The sequence below is a fragment of the Lepidochelys kempii genome, chromosome 8, assembly GCF_965140285.1.
Source record: "Lepidochelys kempii isolate rLepKem1 chromosome 8, rLepKem1.hap1, whole genome shotgun sequence".
In the NCBI taxonomy this organism is placed as follows: domain Eukaryota; kingdom Metazoa; phylum Chordata; order Testudines; family Cheloniidae; genus Lepidochelys; species Lepidochelys kempii.
Genome location: NC_136387.1, coordinates 75,048,914 through 75,071,487, shown reverse-complemented (window position 1 = coordinate 75,071,487; position 22,574 = coordinate 75,048,914). Strand labels below are relative to the sequence as shown.

The following is a 22,574-nucleotide window of genomic DNA, read 5'->3' as shown; positions in this document are numbered from 1 at the left end:
AGGTGTTAGAGACTTTAATCAACTCAAAGCTAACAATTGTTTCTGCTTGAAAATTTCATGTCTCACTGTATATCTTGATCAAAGGTGTGTAGGGGTTTTATTTGTCTTTTGGTTTGCAAACAGAAATTGGACAGGATTATTTTAAACTGAATAATATTTGCTTTAGTAAGGTCAGCAGAAAATGGCAGCCTATAGTTCTTGAATTTACTTGCATTGTAACTTAAAATCTAGCTTCCTCTTGGGTAAAATCAGCAATAAAATTTATGCTCTGGTTTCATTTTCTAACAATTATCTGGTAAAATTCAGAAATAAACACCTTCAGTAGAAAAGGGTTGAAAATTCTTGTTTCAGGTATTCTCTCAGCTCTAAACTGGATGACAATATGATTAGTCTTATAGTAACTTATACTACAAAACACTATTTTAAAAGAACTTTTTATTCCTACTCTTAAGTGAATACATATTTGCATTCTAACATGCTAAAGACTGATTAAGTTTACCACAACAGCACTATCTACTGGCAAAAGTCAAATGATTGCAAGCTATGTTTAGTAAAGTCCCCTTAACGGATTTCAAATGCACTAAGACGGTATCAGGGTAGCATTCCATAAAGCTGTCGCAGCTTTGTTTGTACATAACAAGGATGGTATAAAGATACAAATTATATTCTTGTGTATATGGCCAAACTTGAAAAACAGGTAATCAAAGTCAAGTTTTCTTTGACTATGCAATTGTATGTGGTGGTTGCATGTCATAACTGAAGCGGTTTGGCAGAGATGTGTGAGACAGTTAATTTTAGACCTATTCTTATATTCTAGGTCAGACCAACACATCTGTAAAGCTGCACATTACTGTCCTGTAAGTGTAATATGAAAAATAAACCAATTTCATGAAAATCTTGACATGTCTATAGCAAAAATCTGTGTTATACAACAGCTGAGTTTTCTAACCTGAACTTCAAATCTAGGAAAACTTCTCTGCAACTCTTTTTAAATGAGTGTGTGTAGTGGTGTTGCCGTGTTGGTCCCAGGATATTAGAGACAAGGTGGGTAAGGTAATATCTTTTATTGGCCCGTTGGTAAGAGAGACAAGCTTTTGAGCTTACACAGAGCTCTTCTTCAGGTCTGTGTAAGCTCAAAAGCTGGTTTTCCTCACCGACAGAAGTTGGGCCAATGAATGAGTATAAGCAGAAAATTAACTAGATGTTTGAGTTATCCAGACCCGTAATTTCAGGTTTTTCCAGTATCCTATCTATTCCTGGGTTTCAGATGGCTTTGTAAACACTCTTCAGGTATAACAGCACTCCTAAACTAAGTAAAACATCAGTGGTTTCTAATGGTTTTCTATCTTGGACAGTAATGTTATAAAACGTCATTTCTGTGATCTCAAGTATGCCTTATCACTGTTAAAGAAGCATCCAATGAACTGTTTCATTAAAGAAACTAAAAACTAATGTGTTTAGTATTGCATGTAGCAGTGTCTTTCACCTTATGTACTGAGAGCTTATACTTTTCCTGACTTGGTTTGTCCCACAATATATACACTATAATTTATATTTAAACTTATTTTTTCTTCACAGATTGATGCTATAACAGACCTTGGAACATGTGAAACTCACTAAAGATGTCTGTTCCAAATCAACAGTATCCAACTATTGTTAATCCTCCACCACCAGAATATATCAATCCTAAAAAAACTGGCTGTTTAACAAATCAACTTCAATATTTACAGAGGGTGGTCATGAAAGCTATGTGGAGACACAACTTTTCCTGGCCATTTCACCAGCCTGTAGATGCTGCAGCATTAAACCTTCCTGTAAGACTCCATTTGAGTATTGTATTAAGCCTTATAATATGTTGAAGAATAAGCAAGTGAAATCTTAAAGGTAAACTGAAATGTTGGCTTTAAAAAACGAAATCTGTTACTCCACAGAGATTCTGGGCAGTGCTGCAGTTTAGGCCCCTAGGACTGTCTACATGATGCCAGAAGTATTTCAGCCCCCAAAGGATGGGGAAGTCTATAAAGGGGTCTTAAACCACCCCACCCAGCAACCCCTGAGCTGAAAGTTCTGGGCTGCACTTCTTAGAGGTGCAGCACAAACTCTTAGCCCAGGCCTTTACTCCTCCATCACTATATTATGATAAGAATTGTCAGGAAATAATGCTTGTAAACATTATCGTACCCAATAAGTAGCTGAGATCTTGCAGTTGCTTTCTTCAGAGTGGAAAAAATCCAAATAGTTTCTACCACTGAAAATCTGATGCAACTTATCCAAATACCATCTTGATTTAATGTTATGTTTGTCTGTTCTAAGGCCTCATTTGAGTTTCTGGTGGGAATGATTTAAAGATAGTCAGTGACCTGCTGTGCACAAGAGAAATATTAGAAAGAGAAATTCAGATGAATTTCCCACTAGAAAAAGCTTTCTCTTGGTGAATGGGAGTGGGGTACCCTTCTAAAGACACCTGCTCTTAAAAGTCAGTAGTTTCTTGACATCTTTTAAACTGTTTATAGAGCATTATGTGTCCATTCAAACTTTTGTTCAGGGTTCAGAGAATAGTGTCAACACCCCTGATGCATCCCTAAGAGGTTGACGCTTAATGCTTCATAATCTGAAAGTATGGCACCTTTGGAACAGTTTAATATGCTATATTTACTTTTATGCATGTAAGATTTATGAGAAAATATTGACTTTATTGAAGATATGTTGTGTTTTAGAGAATGTTTGATTGACATTTGGGCTTGTTTGTGGAATGTCCAATTAACACTTTACACCAGTAAATTAATGGATTACTTTTTTTTTCCTGTAATCATCATGTGTCTCTGACAGGAAGGTGGTAAAACTGACCGATGATGCTCATAAGCTTCTTTCACTGTTATACTGACAGTGTATCACTTTTTTCTACACTGCAGAGAAAATGAATACAAATACTAAGGGTTTAAAAAAATAAACCTCATCAGACTTCCTCAACACCATATGCCTGCTGTGGGGCTTTCACTCACACTTTTGGGGCCTTGATGTAGGGGCAATCTGAGACTTTAACTGGTTTGAGTGGTGAAAGAATTAAGAATGTGTGGTCATTTTCTCACTAGGATAGTCTGGTTTCTCCCTATATCTGTCCTGTCAAAATCTCCAGTTCAAATACAGAATTACGCATTAGTTGACCAGACTAGCTCATTGTGGTAATCTAAAGTCTTCTTGACTTTCAAGTGAAAGACCGAACTTCTGATTTTAACTTTCATTTTCTATGTAGTGCTACATTTTAAAAGCAGGCACCCTTAGATAACCTTCAAGAAACTTAAAAAGGCAATATTCCATTCTTAAAATCACTTATAAATGTATGCATACTCCTAAAAGAAGGCTAGCCACATTTCTCAGTTTGGAAGTCTTTGAGATATGAAGGGTTGTTTTCAATGGTTTGATTCTTGCTTGAACTATAGACTTCCTCTCAAGAATGCATATGTCCAGTCACAGCCCAGGGGTTAGGCTGCTCACCTGGGATGTGGGACACCCAGATTTGAATTCCCACTCGACTTGATTTGGAGCAGGAACATGAGTGTCCCATATCCTAGGTGGGTGTCCTAAGTGCTGGGTTATAGCATCAATCTCTGTCTGGACCAATGAATACTTATTTTCTGAAATCGCTCATCATAAAATTAAAAGAATGGAAATTAACTAGATGACCTAACATCTTTCTGATACCCTACCAAAGAAGGCTTAGAAACATAGGAATTGCCATACTGAATCAGACCAGTGGTCTAGTAGTGTGTCACTAAGGATCTTTCTGAACAATGCCAAAGAAAGGTGTAATAAACCCTGACAGGTGATTATGGGATAGCTTGTCCCCAAATAAAGCTTTCTCCTAACTCTGAATAGTTTTTGGATTATGCACTGAAGTATGAGTGTTTTTTATCCCTGCCCAAACTCTGGTTTCTTTGTTGTTTACAATTAACTCGGGATATAACTCTCATCTTGTAAAGCTCTTGGTCTTAATGAGATCCTGTGGCAATGAGTTCCACAAGCAAACTGTGTATTGTGTGGGAAAAGTGCTTCTTTCATCAGTTCTAAACTCTCCGCACAATTTGGTGTCACTGACTGTTCCTTCTTGTATTACGAGACAGAATGAACAGAAGTTTGATGTATCTTCTCAATAACATTCATTATACTGTGTACTCTTATTTTTGCATTTGAGGGTATGCAATCCTGGTCTCTCTCAATATGAGGTTTTATGCCTTGAACCGTTATTGTTACCCAACTCTGAACTCCCTCAGGATGCTCCTGTATTCTTTCTGATTTTTGTGAGGTGGAGGGTTATGTATTAATCTAATTTTGTCAAGGAATGGGGCTTCCACCACAACAGCCCTTAGACTTTTAATATGCTACAAGATGTTGCTCTTAGGTTTATAATTTCTTAACCCAGTTAAGTTTCTTCTTGGATTACCCTTAAACTTGCCTTTCATTAGTGTCTACATGTACCAGCCATTTATAAATTGTTTCCGTTACGTAGTTGTTACTTAACCAAGGTATGGTATAAATACTTAGTTCTTTTAACATTTTCTCTCAGATCAGACCCTCCAGGCAATTTGAGCAGCAGACAAAACCCTTTATCCATATCTGTTTCTCTTGACAAACTCATTTGGTCAGTTTGTCCAAAAGCACTGTCAAAGTGACTGTCGTCTGTATTTTGTTTTTGTTCTTAGGAGAAGCTGTCACTTAAGGTTAATATTGTAGGTCATTCATTCAAAGTTGTGGCAACAATTGTAGTTAGCCTCGGGACAGTTCTGCCTCTTCAAATTTCTAAGGCAGCCACTTAGAATTTAACACATACTTTCAGAAATAGTGTAGCTTCAACTTTTGCATAATCTACAATAAATTCTGTCTGGCTTCATTACAAGGACAGTGAGTATCTAACTTAACCCTTCTGACACCAAAAGGGGACAGGAGGTGGCAGAAGAGATCAGTATTTTGACAATAGCTGTCTTTTTAGCTGTGCCCGTTTAAATGTTGTTCTGGTCATGTTGCTAAACAGACAGTTAAACATCATTAAGATGTATTTAGCCTTTTGTTCCAGTGGATGAATTGCTCTAGTTATAGGTGCTTCAGAGGTTGTCATTACTAACTTAATTATTTGAAGCATATGTAACCTAGTTAATAGGAGTGTAAAACTGTTGAATGTTTCTGATTTCTTCTAACCTAGCGATTAACAACTGGGTGCTAATTCCCAGAGGTGGAAGTGAGCAATTCTACTAGGATATATATTTTTTAAATGGTCAGTCAGCTAAGACTTGAATTCACCTTTGTCTTTAGGGAAGCACCATGGCCCAATGGATAACGTACTGGACAGACATCAAGAGACCTAGACTCTAGTCCCAGCGCTACCCGCAATTTTGTGCGAGTCTCTTTGCCTGTCTTTGCTTCCATTTCTCCATCTGGGAAATGGGGATGCTTATTTTCACTTGTAAATTGCTTTGAAACCAACAGATGAAAAGTGCTATACAAGAGAACTATTATTCCTAGCAGAAGTGTCATTTGTCCACATGGTCCTATTCAATAATACTATTGAAATTAATACTTTTTTTAAAAAATCTATCATGCAAGAGGAAGAGTACAAAGAAATTAAGTTCCATAATACCTCTGCTGTTGTGGCACTTACGATGCTTTTAATGGTAATTTTAAACCTGAAAGAAAGCTTTCTTTTAATAGAATGTTCCTATTCCAAATTTAGCAACATAGTAATTCTGTTCTCCTGTTAAGGTTAACAGGTTGTCCTCAAATGTACAAGAGCACTCATGTTCTAGTAATACTTATTAATCTTTAATTAAATTCACAAATTAATATAGTTTTAACCATCTTTTTCAAAACCACAGGATTATTATAATATCATTAAGAAACCCATGGACTTGAGCACAATTAAAAAGCGTTTGGAACATAATTATTATACAAAAGCTACAGACTGCATTGAAGACTTTAAAACTATGTTCACGAACTGCTATGTGTATAACAAGGTATGTAAAATGCTAAAAAGAGGGGACTGTAGTAAATGATAGTGATCAGTAGGCCATATACCCAATTCTGAAAGTGTTTGCTATTGATGCATTTTGTTACTTGTAACAGCCAAATAACCTAACGTGTCTCTGAATTTTAATGGAAAACATTCATTTAAATAGGCTGCTAGTATTTATTCAAACTTACCAAAAGCACCTAGTCAATCTCTAGCCATCTGTACAATTCATTGAAAGGATAAATGTCCCCACACAAGGATCCTACCAACAAATCCACTACAACATAGCCCATGTAATCGCACAACAAACATGTCTAACAATTAAAAAGCTTATCATAAGTAAGACGCATGTACACACGCTCCTGATTATCCTGAATCCCACATTCCACTCCTTCAGGAAGCTGGGTGAATAGATGAGCTTTGCAATGGATAATGACTGACAAAATAGTGTGTGACGGACCAAGGGAAGAAGCAACTTTTAAGATGCTTCTTATGCATGGCAAACTCAGGTGATTTTGTTCTAATACTTGATTGCAGTATCCTCAGGAGTTGAAGGATGCTCAAGTGAACAGTCTGAAACTTGTCTCCGTGTAGGGGTGGGATGGTTGGGGAAATATTGAAGGAAATAATAAAGGGGTGGCGGGGCATTTAGTCTTTCAATATAATCATAATTTGTTGTGGAACTGGTGGCGTGGGTTATGTAACCCTTTTAAGGTTGTTCTGTAATAACTTCAGATTGACAGTAAACTTGTACTGCACGATGCTACAGAACATGGGTGTATTATAATGCTACTGAACGTAATACTCTTGTACATTGTATATTAAATTATTGTATTGTATATTAAAGTATATTGCCTATATTCTGTGATTTACAAACATAATTATATCTTGCAGCCAGGTGATGACATCGTTTTTATGGCACAAGAGCTAGAAAAAGTATTTATGCAGAAAGTGGCACAAATGCCTCCAGAAGAGAGAATAGTGATAGTCAACAAAGGGAAAAGAAAAGGAAAGAAACAAGAAGGTAAATACTAGACTACATACAGTGTTAATATATTAACTTGCTAACAGTTCAAATTTTAATTACGACTTTTTTTGTAAACATCAAATTGTGGAAGAGTTGATATTCTTGTCCATAGAATGGTAAAATTTTACGGCAACTGTAAGCAGTTTACTATTTAGACTAAAACCCAAACCTGGATTTGTGCTGGAAATGGCCCACCTTAATTATGCACATTGTAGGGAGAATGGTCACTTTGGATGAGCTATTACCAGCAGGATAGTGAGTTTGTGTGTCTGGTGTGTTTGGGAGGGGGGTGATGGGGTGAGAGTACCTGGATTTGTGCAGGAAATGGCCCAACTTTATTATCATGCACATTGTGTAAAGACTTGTCACTTTGGATGGGCTATCACCAGCAGGAGAGTGAATCTGTGTGGGGGGGGTGGAGGGTGAGAAAACCTGGATTTGTGCTGGAAATGGCCCACCTGGTGATCACTTTAGATAAGCTATTACCAGCTGGACAGTGGGGTGGGAGGAGGTATTTTTTCATATTCTCTGTGTATATATAAAGTCTGCTACAGTTTCCACGGCATGCATCCGATGAAGTAGCTCAGTGGTTTGAGCATTGGCCTGCTAAACCCAGGGTTGCGAGTTCAATCCTTGAGGGGGCCATTTAGGGGGTTCTGGGGCAAAATTGGGGATTGGTCCTGCTTTGAGCAGGGGGTTGGACTAGATGATCTCCTGAGGTCCCTTCCAACTCTGATATTCTATGAATCTATGAATCTAAGTGAGCTGTAGCTCACGAAAGCTCATGCTCCAATAAATTGGTTAGTCTCTAAGGTGCCACAAGTACTCCTTTTCTTTTTGCGAATACAGACTAACACGGCTGTTACTCTGAAACCTAAACTTTACTGTGGAGCAGTTGGGATGAGGACTCTGTATTTCACAAAATGACAACTGTCACTTGATTTTCCTGGAATTCAGTAGACAGGCAAAAAATCATTGCTTCAAAGTTTAAGCAGGTTCAATATGCCAATAATAAATACCCTCCCCAGTTCTAGCTGAATAACTTATTTTTTTTAAATTCTACCTTTTGACATGAGTTTGAGGTTTAGCTCATTCTCTGCATTGACAGTTAACAGGTACAGTAGTATAGTTTTAGGAAAAATTGTTTATCCATCTGATGAAAGATCCTTCCTGAAAGGAGCAGAAGTGCAGTGCATATGTTCCATAATTGACTTAGTTTTTTTTATTGTAAGCTAGTTAATATACTTTTAAGTTAGGAAGTTTAAAAGTAAAATATTAACTATTTGAAAAGGGAAATGCAAGTCTGTTAGCCTTCTTCCAGGTGTGAGAGCAGAGGTGTGCAGGTCAAGAGCGATCCGGTTTTCTATTCTTATCTCTGTTGCTAAAACACTATTTGTCACTGATAAAATTGTTTAGTATTCTTGTACCTCTGCTTCTTCCTTTCTGTAAAATTAAGAGGCTTCTGAGCACTTCACAGAAGTGTGATCTGCTGATTTAAAGGTGCTGTATAAACAAATGTATTATAATAGGGCTGTTGATTAATCGCAGTTAAATCATGGGACTAACTCCAAATTAATCACAGTTTTAATTGCACTTTAAACAATAGAATACTAATTTAAATTAATTTATGTAATAATCCAAAATTAAATTTTTATTTAAATTTATTAAATATTTTGGATGTTTTTCTACATTTTCATATATATTGATTTCAATTACAACATAGAATACAAAGTGTATATTTTTTATTTCAAATATTTTCACTGTAAAAATAAACAAAACATAGTATTTTTATAGTTCACCTCATGAAAGTACTGTACTGCAATCTTTGTTGTGAAAGTGCAACTTATAAATGTAGAACTATTAACTCATATATAACAATATGGTGCTCTTCATTTCCTTTCACAATGAGGATATATACTTTGGCCATGAACTGGGTATCCGTTTGGAAATCTGATTCTCATAAAATGGCTCTACCATCATGCTGTCCAAACAGGTTGGTTGTTTGGGTTTTTTTTGTCCGTCCGTCCCGTCCCCCCGACCCCAACTCTACATATTTGGAGCTTTGTGAGTCATACCTTTATTAAACATTATACATAACGTTTACCATAGTTTACCACAAGTTCATACTTGTCTGTTTTCAAGGGTATTGGGTATTGTATGTTGCCAGAGAGACACATTTAACAGGAAAGATAAGTGAGAAGGTATTCTCTCTGTAGGAATCAAAAGTACATTATGTTGGATTTGCCTTGAAACTACAAGATAGATAGATACATGATGACACAGGTGACAACTCTTGGGTCTGTGCACTTGGCAGTAGAGCAGCAGTCTTGAGCTGTTATCTCTAACAAATGATACTGTGTGATGTCTTAATTAGAGCTGCAGCACCCTATCCCCAGTTGCTTCCTATGACTCCTTCACTTCTGACAGTAAAGGGGCACTGCTCTCAGCTGCCTCTGCTGTATCACCCTGTTTGCTTGATGGCTATCTACCAAAACTTGTGTAAATTTGTCATGCAGTGTCCTGTATTTAAATATTCTGTTACTGCTGTACTTATGGTGTAGGCCTCATGGCTCCATGTTTTCTGGAGTTAATCCTCTGTCAAACACTTATACTACTTTGAAGAAGAAAGAAGACACTTGAGGATTCCCCATTTCCTTTTATCTCAAGTATATCTGAGAAGCATCCCAAGGAGAGGCCCTAGCTGTTTTTGTGCCTTGCCCTCTTGCATCCCACCCCTCAAGCAGCTGAGCCAGAAATAAAAAAGGGCAAGCTAACTGGGAGCACAGCCCAAAAAAAAAAAAAAAAAAAAGTGGCATTGCATTTTGGCATGCCTGAGGTGACTGCCCTATTTGCCCATCCTGAGAACTGACCCTAAGCATCCCTATGGTGTCTTAAAATGACCTGGCGTGGTGTCTGCTAGAGGAATAAAACAGTCTGCTTTGAGGTGGACCATGACTTGCTATTTTTTTTTTATCTTACCATGTTACTCTTTTGGTCTCCCCAGTGCTCCCTAGAAGACAATAAGCCTCCATGCTTGAAAGTCTCATGTGAAGCAGAATAAGGGATCTTCACTACGTTGACAGGTTTTAGAGTAGCAACCATGTTAGTCTGTATCCGCAAAAAGAAAAGGAGTAGAGACTAACCAATTTATCTGAGCATAAGCTTTCGTGAGCTACAGCTCACTTCATCGGATACATGCAGTGGAAGTGAGCTGTAGCTCACGAAAGCTTATGCTCAAATAAATTGGTTAGTCTCTAAGGTGCCACAAGTACTCCTTCACTATGTTGAATGTCTACACAAATGCCACACTTCTCCAGTTCACTCAAAAGTATGTGCCACCACGGCCTGGCTATTGCCTAATCTAGATACAAAGTGTCCTTGGAACATTAGGCACTTTAAATATTTAAACTTTCATGGTGCATTTGGCTATCACTTGTGCTGAGGAAATTACTGATGTTCCTCCATGAACCTCCCTAAGACAATATTAGTTTCTCTTTAAGAAAGGCTTATCCTTATTTTTGATACTGAACAGGACCAGGCCAGACATCTTGAAATGCCTATAAAGGGCTAGGGTGGCAGTGAAAAATGACCAGTCCTGACAACAGCCATGCTACCCTGGCAGTCTATACAAGTGGTGGCTAGGAAGAAAGTTGGCTTCTAGGGATAACTCCAGATTTCCTTTCCATCCTCTTGGAGAAAATTGTGCAGGAAAAGAAGTCATTTTGGTGCCATTCCATCTTACATTAAATTCTTCATTAACGAGGTGATACTGTAAATGCATCTCACTACTTTCAGAGCTGGTATCAAGATTCAGTTTCAATAAGTCACCTATCAAGGTTACTCATACGCCCTTGCATCCATCCCAGGAAGGTTCTCTTCCACAATCTGTTTCAAAGATCTTAAGGACTTCATGTGGAGTAACTAATGTCCTGCGATAATGTACCCAACCTCTCTTGCTTACCACTCAACTGTTCTGCTCTTTGAGAACCATCTCTTAATGTTTGGCAGAGTGAATATTTTATTGTCACCTTTGGCAGGCCTTTGATTTTTAGGGTCACATTAAAGAAGTCTCTGCTTCCACAGTGAACCTTCAATCAGACTTCACATGAGAGATTTATGAGGGCAGCCACCTGGAGTACACAACTATGAATCACTGTTGCTTGGACTCCTCAAGTTAATAATTAGCTTATTAACTAGTGGTCTTACAGAACCCCTTTTCCAAGCTAAGTGCTTCTCCAAATTAGTAAACTTACTTTTGGAATATTGGAATTTGGAATAGTAAATCTTAAATTACAGAGAGGATTTCTGTCACAGACTGTTTATCTGGTATCTGTTCCTTGTTCCAGTACTACTTCTATTCTAGTCCACTTTTTTTTTAAATCCAAATGGCAGACCTCAATGGAGAAATTCAATTTCCAAAAATAGAACCCTAAAAAAGCCTGTATCTCTGGAAAAAAGATGAGTCAACTAACTATTGCTTTCAAAGATAAATAGTTTAGTTCAGTTTTTTTCAAGGGCATTAATTGGATTGAAGACTCTTGGGGGCACTATGGCTCCGCTGCTGAAACAGCACTTCAGATCTGAACCGGGAGAGTCCCAATCTGGACTTGCATTAGGAGCATGAACGCAAGAGTGGTAATTGTTGCACTTATGTATAGCTTCAGAGAGCACCAATTGCACGTAAGTATTTGGTCAGATGAAAATAAGACAGTGTGGCCTTTGGGCCTACAAACAGGAGCTTTGTGAAAGGAAATGTAAAGATGGGGGTTTGATACATTCATTAATGGGATTATGACTAAGTTGCCTGCAATAACAGGAGGTTGGACTCGATGACCTAGGAGATCTCTTCTGTAAGAACATAGGACTGGAACTGTTGGGACACCAAAGTACACATCTCTGTAAATTGGTTTGATTTATTAGGAGCTCAGCAGCCTGATTCAGGAGTTTGTACCACTAAGCAAAATCAGCTGCAGAAGCAACTTGAAAGCATTGTTAAGCAGCCTCAAGTGATGACTCCAGTACCACAGCAGCCTGCGCTAGCCCCTCTGTCAATGACTCAGTCGACTACCTTAATGTCAGCCACACTACCTATATCAAAAGTAAGTTGCCTTTTGAATACTGGCTTCTAAATGAAAGTAGATTGATACTATCTGGGGCAGTAGTTGATACATCCACGTATAATGTGGCTCACGCACAAAACTAATGGAACACCATTTAACATAGGGCACTGTGAATGAACACAACCTATTTATCTTGCATCCTATAAAATGTAGATTTTTTTTTTATACACAATTTCTGATCTCTCGAATAAGTGGGGCAGCGCTAATTACAGTATTTAGGGCAGAGGTTGAGTCAAAATGTAGGGTGATTGCATATTTAAATCTGGGTGTTTTGCTTTTCTTTGTGCTGAGATGAGTTAAAGAACGTGTTTGTTTTTCAGAAAGATGGTTTGAGAGACTGGTAGCTTTGCTTTATGTTAAGTTAAAGGTAGTTTCCAGATATGGGGACAGATCTCTGCTAAACTTCAAAATTAAATATTCAAAAGGAACTGATTTAATGTAAACTAAGTCCATGATATGATGGAAATACTTGATTTTTCAAAATAAGCAGATTACCTGTTAAATCTATAACAGAATAGTTATTTTAAACAACTCGTTTGTATGAGCTACCAAAAACAATTGCTGTTATCTAGACCTGTGTGTGAAAACATGCCATTTTGGTTAGCTCAAACCATCTCCTATCAACTAGCTTTGTTTCAACTATTCCAGCTGGAAACATGCATGCTCTCTCCCAGACCTTTTTCAGAAAAGTAAAAATATGTATCTGGTGAGTGTCTTAGTGAGTTAGTGGCAAAGTGCATATATTGTATCTCTTCCAAACCAGCGGCAGCACAATGTTAGACAAAACTTATGAGCTAAAAGCTTGTACTGATGGCCTCTAATTAGGCCTCAAATACTAGAGTGCAGCAATCTTTGTATTTGCTGGTGGCTGTTCTTATGTCAACTTCATAATCTAGTAACTTTTTTGAGATTTTACCCTACTTAAAAGTGACCGCAAAATAGATTAAACTGTAGTACGCTTTCCTTCCAACTCTAAAGAAGAAAGCATTACATTTGATGCTAGATTTGTAACACTTTTCTGAAAATGTAGGTCTTAAATATAAAATTGTAGAAACAAGTTCTACAGTTGTGGATAAAAAATACAGAAGCTTTTTGTCTAAAAAACCAAAGAAGTTTCTCTTTTGCTATTTATAGTGGAATTGTGCTGTTTTAGTTACTTGAAATATTCTGTGTGAACTTTTGTTTTCTAGGTTAAAAAGGGTGTGAAAAGGAAGGCTGATACTACTACAATATTCACAGCAAGCTGTGAATCTTCTCCAGCACTTAATGAACCAAAAGTTGCTAAAATATCATGTAGAGGAGAAAGTGAATGTAGTGTACCAGACAGTCTTCTAAAGAAAGACTTGCCAGATTCTCAACAGCCACTTGAAATTGTCAAAAATGTTCAATTATCAGAACAACTAAAGCATTGTAGTGAGATCCTTAAAGAAATGTTTGCAAAGCAACATGCATCATATGCTTGGCCTTTCTATAAACCTGTAGACATTACAGCTTTGGGGCTCAATGACCACCATGATACCACAAAATGCCCTATAGACCTTGGAACTATTAAGGTAAGAGGTTTTGGCTAGATTCACAACTCTAGTTTATTCTCATGTATAAGGGATTTATGGTCCTAAATTGAATATACCTTTTTAAATTGAATCTGAAAATGTCATGAAGACTTGGTTCTTTAAGGAAAGTAAATCTAGGCACAAAGACTGCATATCCTGTTGTACATAGTGTCTTACGGTTATTTCATGTTGTTGATTAACTGCTAAAGTAATTAGTTTGCTTACTTGTAGGGTGAACTGAGCTCAAAAATTAGTAAGAGGTCTTACATCACAGTTAGACTTTCACTCAAGCAAACTTCTAGTCATGATGCAAGCTTTCCAAGTTTCTAGCCTATCTGTATAAACCTACTGGGGCACAGGTAAAAGTACCTTTTTGGGTCACTTTTTATATATGCTGACAGTAGTCTTCTATATAAACAGATGATAGTCTCTATCCTTTTCCCAGTACTTAAGCATCACTCTAGCCCTTCAAGACTCGCTCTCATGATGCAATCTGAAACCTCAAACGCCCAGATGTCTCAACCGTGTAAGCTCCCTGTTTTGTCTTAAACTTAACTGCTCCCCATCTTAATTGGTAGGGCCATAATTCAGACTCTGTCATGTTTGTCCCCATTTATAAAAAACACAATAAGTCCTTTAGACAGTGTAGTCAAGGACTGAAAAAATGGATACATATTTTTATAAAATATTGATTTCTAAAGTTGGGTTCCCAAACCCTTATTTAGCTACCTAAATAAGTGGCCTAAGTTTCAGAAGAGTTGAGAACTTAATGGCTCCCATTGACTTCAGTGGAGCTCTCAGGTACTCAGTTCTTCTGAAAATTAGGCCACTTATTTAGGTAGCTAAATTAGGGTCTGGGAACCCAACTTTAACTGCCCATATTTATTTTTTATTTATTGCAAAACCTTGGCCTGGATTTATTAGAGTATTTCAGTCATCTACATGAGTTACAATACAAATTAAAGAGAGGACATGTGCAGAACAAATGTAGATTCTTTATAATCTATAACTGAACATTAGCTAAAGCTTTTTGGTACTACAACAGAAAGTTTAGTTATTCAGATCCTGTTAGTATCATAGCTTTAATTCAATAAAGTTGTATTGCTGACAGTTAATATTTGCAACAGAATATTCTAAGTCAGAAGAGGCTATGTGATGTATGAGCTTGTGTGGTGTGTGTGTTGGGTTTTTTTTTCTTTAATGATGGTTTTGGAGCTTCTGCAGTATGGTAACCCTACTGCACAAGATTTATTCTGATGCTGGAAGTATCAATCTTTCTTGACTTTTTTATATTTGGTGTTAAGCCCCAGATACATAGTCTGTAGCTTAAAGTTTATATAATCTAAAAAGCAACTTCATTATTCTGTTTCCTCATAGAAGAAAATGGATAACTATGAATATAAAGATACACAAGCGTTTGCTGCAGATATTAGATTAATGTTTATGAATTGCTACAAATACAACTCTCCAGACCATGAAGTGGTTGCTATGGCAAGAAAACTGCAGGTGAGTTATCACTTAATAAATTAAACTGGACCACCCAAGATTCCCACTGTGGTGCTGTTCTGGTAATGGCTCTTGGAGAATTAGCATAGGAGATAGAAGAGAAATCATTGGGTGCTAGGTGACCTGTGACTACTCTAGGACATCTAGACCAATACAAAGAAATCAGTAAAGATGAAAAACTCTTCTATAAAAGAGGTCCCAACATTTTTTATTTATATTTTAGGATATCTTTGAGATGCAATTTGCCAAAATTCCAGATGAACCTGTTGCAAGTATACCACCATCACAGCCCAAAACACAAATAGCAAGTGCTTTTTCTAGTGAAAGCACCAGTGATGACTCCACAGAAGAAAGATCATCCGAAGATTCAGAAGAGGAAAGAACAAGGCGCCTTGCAAAGCTTCAGGAGCAAGTAAGCAACAATGCTCTGTACAAAGTGCGTGACTATTATAACCTTGGGTGGCTCTTGTTCATATGTATCCATTCTAAGGTCTAGAACTAAGTGCTAGGAACCCAAGTAAAGAGGTTTTTTTAAATGTATGTCCAGAAGTGTGCATTTGGGGTGGTGGTACAGAATTATTTTCTTATGTGGTAGCACACTACACTGTGGTTACTTTGTGGGAGATGATAGATTCATAGAATATCAGGGTTGGAAGGGACCTCAGGAGTCCCTAGTCCAGCCCCCTCTCAAAGCAGGACTAATCCCCAATTTTTGCCCCAGATCCCTAAATGGCCCCCTCAAGGATTGAACTCACAACCCTGGGTTTAGCAGGCCAATGCTCAAACCACTGAGTTATCCCAGGCTTAACTTTCTACATACTGGCTTCAGAGCCTTCAGTAGGCAGACGTTGTTGAATAGGATATCTGCTACCTGTTCTTTAAAATGCATTGAATTAAAATTTCAAAAGTGCCTAAATCCAGTTGGTATTGCCTTGTTCTGAAGCCCCAATCCAATTGGGCTCTTTGCACCTCTCAAGCAGTTGAAGAGGCAGCCAGTTAGCATCAAGACAAGTCGCTTAGGGCAGTGATTTTCAAATTGTGATTCACAACCCAGTACCGGGTCGCGGAATGGAAGGCACTGGGTTGCGGCGGCTCTGGTCAGTGCCACCGACTGGGCCATTAAAACTCCCGTCAGCGGTGCTGCCCAGCTAAGGCAGGCTAGTCCCTATCTGTTCAGACACCACACTATGCCCCGGAAGCAGCCAGCAGCAGGTCCGGCTCCTAGATGCAGGGGGCCATGGGGCTCCGAGCACTGCCTCCACCCCGAGCAGTGGCTCTGCACTCTCATTGGTCTGTTCCTGGCCAATGGGAGGTGGGCAGGGGGAGGAGGGGAAGAACGGTGCCTTTGCCTAGGAGCCAGACCTGCTACTGGCTGCTTCTGGGGCACAGAGTGGTCCGCAGTGTCAGGACAGGTAGGAAGCCTGCCTCTGTACCCCGGCTGTGCTGCTGACCAGGAGCCGCTGGAGGTAATCCCATGCCCCAATCCTCTGCCCCAGCCCTGAGTCTCTTCCCCCCCCCCAAACCTGGAGCCCCCTCCTGCAACCCTAACTCTTCATTCCTGGCTGCACCCCAGAGCCTGCACCTCCTGCCCAGAGCCCTGATCCCCTCCTGCCCTAGCCCAGAGCCCCCTCCCATACTCTGAACTCCTCATTCGCAGCCCTTGCCCCCGTACCCCAACCCTCTGCCTGAGCCCCTCCCAAACCCCTCATCCCCAGCTCTGTTGGGTCATGGGCATCAACAGTTTTGTTCAACTGGGTGGCCAGAAAAAAAGTTTGAAAACCACTGACTTGGGGTATGTCTACGCTTACGAGGGATCGACGCTATGGCAATCGATCCACTGGTGGTCAATTTAATGGGTCTAGTGAAGAGCCGCTAAATCAACCACAGATTGCTCTCCCGTTGACTCTGGTACTCCACTGGAATGAGAAGGGTAAGATGGGTTGACCCAGGGTGGTGTAGACACCACAATAAGTTGACCTAAGCTATGTTGACTCCAGGTACATTATTCACATAGCTGGAGTTGTGTAACTTAGGTCAACTTCTCCCCATAGTGTAGGCTTGCCCTTAAGCTCTCTTGCTTACTCCAGATCCTACTGAGCTATAGTTCTAGCCTCTGGCTATTCAATTACCCCTTCCTTTTTTAACTGTGTCCTTCCCAGGACTTTTTCTTTCATGAATACCTTGCTGCCTTTGTGCCTTTAGACTCTCTCAAAGCTACTTCACTTCATAAATTATCACCATCCTATGTTAACTACTTTCAGGCACACTGACCTGGACTCTTAAATGCCTAACATAATAATGAAACTCCTTCAGGTTTTCAGTCCGATGAGCAATCTAATGCTTTGTTTGTTTTGTCTTTGAATTTTGAGTTGTCCTAAAATGATCATGAATATGTTCAAGTTTTGTGGAAAGCAGGTCAATAAGATGCTAGGCTACATTAAACTATTGTAAACAAGATTGTGAAGTTTCTACTGTATCACTGCTGGGTGTGCCTGTCTGAGGAACAATATCAGTAGGAATTATTCTAACATACTCTAAAGATCATAGGTCAAATCTAAAAATTTATTGCAAATTTAAGGGAATGTAATTAATCTATGACACTGTTTTCAACTCCTAATTTAAGAGGAGGCTGCATGCAGACTCTCTCATCCACAACCTCCAAATCCTAAGAATGAAAGAAGGCTATTACATTCTCAGTCTCCCTGCTGGGCAAGAAAGCATCAGTGATAAGTTACTTAAAAATTAATTGCACCACTGAAACTCAACTCTTACCAAAATTCAAGTTGGAACGTCTACAGCTCCTCTATTTTCTGTCAGTTTAGTGTTGATTGCAGTCCCTTTATGAAGGCTATCTTAGTATCATCTTACTCTTTTAAAAATATAATTTATTGAATTTTAATGAGCATAGCCACTGTGAGGTTCCATCAGGACAATTACTGGGCTTTTTTGCATCTGTGTCAAGATGCTCAAATTCTGGCAAAAGTCCAGAGAAGAGTTCCAAAATCTAATGAAAGGTGGATGGGTTTTAGCTCTAAATTTCCGTGTGCTGAGCTACTTAATTTGGAAACGAACTTCTCAAAGAGCATCAAGATGTGTGGTGTTTTCCATTTTGCTGAGGGCAGGCAGATTAATAATCACCCTTACTTCTGCTTAACTGTTCTGCAGTGAACTGTCGAGCTAATGTGTCTTGATGGGACTTCTTATCCATCCTTTCCTCTTTTAATCCCTATGCAGTGTAATCTGCCCCCCCCCCCGCCCTTTTTTTTTTTTAACTTGGACAAAACATGAGTGTTATCTCTGCAGGTGTTATATAGTTCCAGCTGATTGTTGAAGCCAGCACTTTGTCTTGGTTTCAGTATAACTGTCTGGCCAGACTACAAGACTTCAAAATAGCTTGGACTTATGATGTGGAAGACTCTGCCCCAACATCCTCTCTAGACTGCCTTTCACAGAAACATCTCACAGGAGGTGGGCAAGCGATGCACTGAGACACTTGAGCCCCAAGTTCCTCATGCTAAAGAAGAGCTTTGGGATGTTTCTGCAGGAAGACAATTTTTTTTTGCAAGTCTGGGAGGCAAGAGACAACCCCTATGTGCACATGTAGCTGCTACAAATGTTCTCCCTCTTAATGCAAGCCCCCATTTTCCAAAGCTCCCCTCATCCTGTTTGTTCTACCTTCCAAAATCTTGTTACACGACTGAGTAAACACCCTACTATCCCTGCCCAGCTGCCAAAACTCTCCCATGGCCTTCGGGACCAGTTTTTTCCCTTCCCAATATTTTTCCTGTAATGACTATCAAGATGCTTAGTTTCCTTTCTTCTTTTCTTTGACAGCTTAAAGCTGTTCATCAGCAGTTGCGGGCATTGGCCAAAACCTCCTTGCCCAAGCTGAGGAAGAAAAAAGGGAAGTCTAAAAAGGGGAAAAGAGGCAAAGAGAAATCCAAACACAAATATGTGAATCAAAAGAAGAAAAAGCTAAAGCAAAAAAAGAAATTGAAGAAAAAACTGTCTTTAAATATGTAAGTGTGAGGGTTGTGTGGGTGACAAATTATTTTAAATTGCTCTCAATGCAGTAAACTCTCTCTCTTGTAGTCAGTCAAAGAAAACAAAGCAGCAAGTCTCACTGGCACATAAATCAGAAGATGAGGATAGTGCCAAGCCTATGAATTATGATGAAAAAAGGCAGTTGAGTTTGGACATAAATAAACTTCCTGGAGATAAGCTTGGAAAAGTGGTATATATAATACAGTCAAGAGAGCCTTCACTGAGAAACTCTAATCCTGATGAGATAGAAATAGACTTTGAAACTTTAAAAGCATCGACACTTAGAGAACTAGAGAAATATGTGATGGCTTGTTTAAGGAAAAGACCAAGAAAACATGGTGTGTATATATCATGGATAAACTCTACACAATATGTTTAACTAGAATTTATTTTGGGTTTGGATGTAGCTCTTGATGTAGCTCTTAATGTCTCTCTTTATTTCATATACAGTGAAGAAACCAGAGAAGTCAAAAGAAGAACTTAATTTTGAGAAAAAACAAGAGTTGGAAAAGAGGCTGCTGGATGTCAATGGGCAGTTAAACCCTAAAAAGCAAAATAGCAAATGTAATGTGACCATTAGTTGTACTGCTCTGTTCTTTATAATGAGATTTCCTCCTGACGTCTGTACTCTGATATAACTGGTGGGATTTCTTCCTTTTAAAATATTAGCGGCACTAGAAGTTGCTAGTCGTCACTTTTTTTTAACCTGCAAGAGTGGGAGATCTCTCCTATATTATCTCAACTACACCACAACAGTAATTTTTTGTTGGTCAGCTATTTTTTTCATCTGTTACAGAACCTTTTCTGTAACATTTTCTAAAAATATTAACAAAAGTTATCTTGTACTTCATGGCGTTCGCATCTCTCAAGCAATGTAGGGTGCCAGTCAGACCACAGGAATTGCCACTTGCACCATAGCAAAGGTCTGTATTTTGTGTGGCATCCTGCATCTGATCATGGCTAATAGAAAATGCTTCAGGAAAAAGTTTCATTTAACCATGTTCCTCTTTTTCAAATCCTATTCTGGTGTGGTGGTGTGAATATTGAATTGGTTCTTTTCCACCTCCTTCATCTCTTCTTTAAGATGATAAAGACACAGTCAAGTGCCTGCAAAAAGTGTGCAGTTAAAAATAGTACATAAGAAATATCTTGGTCACTGGTTTCACCCAGCAGTCTCAGAGCAGTGGGGTCCAGGGAGAGTGGCATAAAGCTCTCTTGAACTCTAGTGTCAACAGATTAAATTCAACAGTAAATCAGCACAGAGGGTCTAATACTTCTGGAATGCATTGGTCAGGGGCCATTGCTTGGGTAAGGGCTTGTCTACGCTTACAGCACTGCAGCACCACCACCATAGGGCTTTGTGAAGACCCTCCCTACACTGATGGGAGAGTTTCTCCAGTTGCTCTAGTTAGTTGTTGCCTCTTGGAGGTGGACTATGGTGGAAGCCCTCCCATTGACATAGCGAGAGTTAGGTCGGTGTAACTGTGTAAGCCAGGGGTGTGGACTTTCCACTCCTCTGAGCAACGTAGTTATACCAATCACAAGTTGGTGGTAGAGACCAAGCCTAAGAATCTGCATCAATGCCAGCCTCTCCAGCACCCACTGCTGGATTCTGTTGGAGTTAGTACTTTGAAGGAATCAAAGCATAAGCTATGTCAGTAATGAAGGATGTGACAAGATGTATTCAGGCGAGGGCTCTCACATGATTAAAAAAATTTAATTGCATGATTAAAGAGTAGATTACCAAATGAAATTTATTAAATATTTTTGGATGTTTTTAAAATATATCTATTTCAGTTACATCACAGAATACAAAGTGTACAGTGCTCACTTCATATTTTCAATTACAAATATTTGCACTGCAAAAATGATAAACAGAAGAAATAGCATTTTTCAGTTCACTTCATACAAGTACTGTCATGCAATCTCTTTATCATGAAAGTGCAACTTACAAATATAGTGGGTTTTTTGTTACATAACTGCACTCAAAAACAAAACAATGTAAAACTTTAGAGCTACAAGTCCACTCAGTCCTACTTCTTGTTCAGGCAATCGCTAAGAGAAACAAGTTTTGCTTACATTTATGGGAGATAATGCTGCCTGCTTCTTGTTTACAGTGTCACCTGAAAGTGAGAACAGGTGTTGACATGACACTGTTGTAACTGGTGTCGCAAGATATTTACATGCCAAATGCGCTAAAGATTCATATGCCTCTTCATGCTTTGGCCATCGTTTCAGAGGACGTGCTTCCATGCTGCTGACACTCATTTTTTTAAAAATGCGTGAATTAAATTTGTGACTGAACTCCTTTGGGGAGAATTGTATGTCTCCTGCTCTGTTCTACCCACATTCTGCCATATATTTCATGTTATAGCAGTCTCAGATGATGACCCAGCATATGCTGTTCGTTTTAAGAACACTTTCACTGCAAATTTGACAAAATGCAAAGAAGGTACCAATGTGAAATTTCTAAAGATAGCTATAGCACTCAACCCAAGATTTAAGAATTTGGAGTGCCTTCCAAAATCTGAGTGTGATGAAGTGTGGAGCATGTTTTCAGCAGTCTTAAAAGAGCAATACTCCGATGCAGGAAACTACAGAACCCAAACCACCAAAAAAGAAAATCAACCTTCTGCAGGTGGCATCTGTCTCAGATAATGAAAATGAACATGTGTTGGTCTGCATGGTTTTGGATAGTTATCGAGCAGAACCCGTAATCAGCCTGGACGCATGTCCTATGGAATGGTGGTTGAAGCATGAAGGAACATATGAATCTTTAAAGCATCTGGCATGTAAATATCTTGCGGCACCAGCTACAACAGTGCCATGCGAATGCCTGTTCTCACTTTCAGGTGACATTGTAAACAAGTTGGCAGCATTATCTTCTGCAAATGTAAACAAACGTGTTTGTCTAAGCGATTGGTTGAATAAGAAGTAGGACTGAGTGGACTTGCAGGCTCTAAAATTTTACATTGTTTTATTTTTGAATGCAGTTTATTTTGTACATAATTCTACATTTGTAAGTTCAACTTTCATGATAAAGAGATTGCATTACAGTACTTGTATTAGGTGAATTGCAAAATATTGTTTCTTTTGTTGGTTTTTACGGTGCAAATACTTGTAGTCAAAAATAAATATTAAGTGTGTTCTGTGTTGTAACTGAAATCAATATGTTTGAAAATGTATAAAACATCCAAAATATTTAAATGGCATTCTATTATTAACAGTGCAATTAATCACGATTAATTTTTTTAATCGCTTGACAGCCCTACTTAACATATATATGCATAAGACTTTCAGTGCTATATGTACTTCCTTTTCTT

At 38.6% G+C, this 22,574-nt stretch overlaps 1 protein-coding gene across 1 annotated transcript in view; it reads left to right on the top strand.

The window, feature by feature from the left end:
• Positions 1-1,622: 1,622 nt before the first annotated feature.
• The window catches only part of BRDT (bromodomain testis associated), a 42,003-nt gene continuing 21,051 nt past the window's right edge, over positions 1,623-22,574 (top strand). The window contains exons 1-10 of the mRNA XM_073358225.2: positions 1,623-1,814; positions 5,868-6,005; positions 6,896-7,025; positions 11,949-12,127; positions 13,339-13,701; positions 15,079-15,207; positions 15,431-15,619; positions 19,042-19,226; positions 19,300-19,589; positions 19,702-19,815. Of these exons, the coding sequence (XP_073214326.1) occupies positions 1,623-1,814; positions 5,868-6,005; positions 6,896-7,025; positions 11,949-12,127; positions 13,339-13,701; positions 15,079-15,207; positions 15,431-15,619; positions 19,042-19,226; positions 19,300-19,589; positions 19,702-19,815 (1,909 nt within the window). The remainder of the gene's footprint in view (positions 1,815-5,867; positions 6,006-6,895; positions 7,026-11,948; positions 12,128-13,338; positions 13,702-15,078; positions 15,208-15,430; positions 15,620-19,041; positions 19,227-19,299; positions 19,590-19,701; positions 19,816-22,574) is intronic.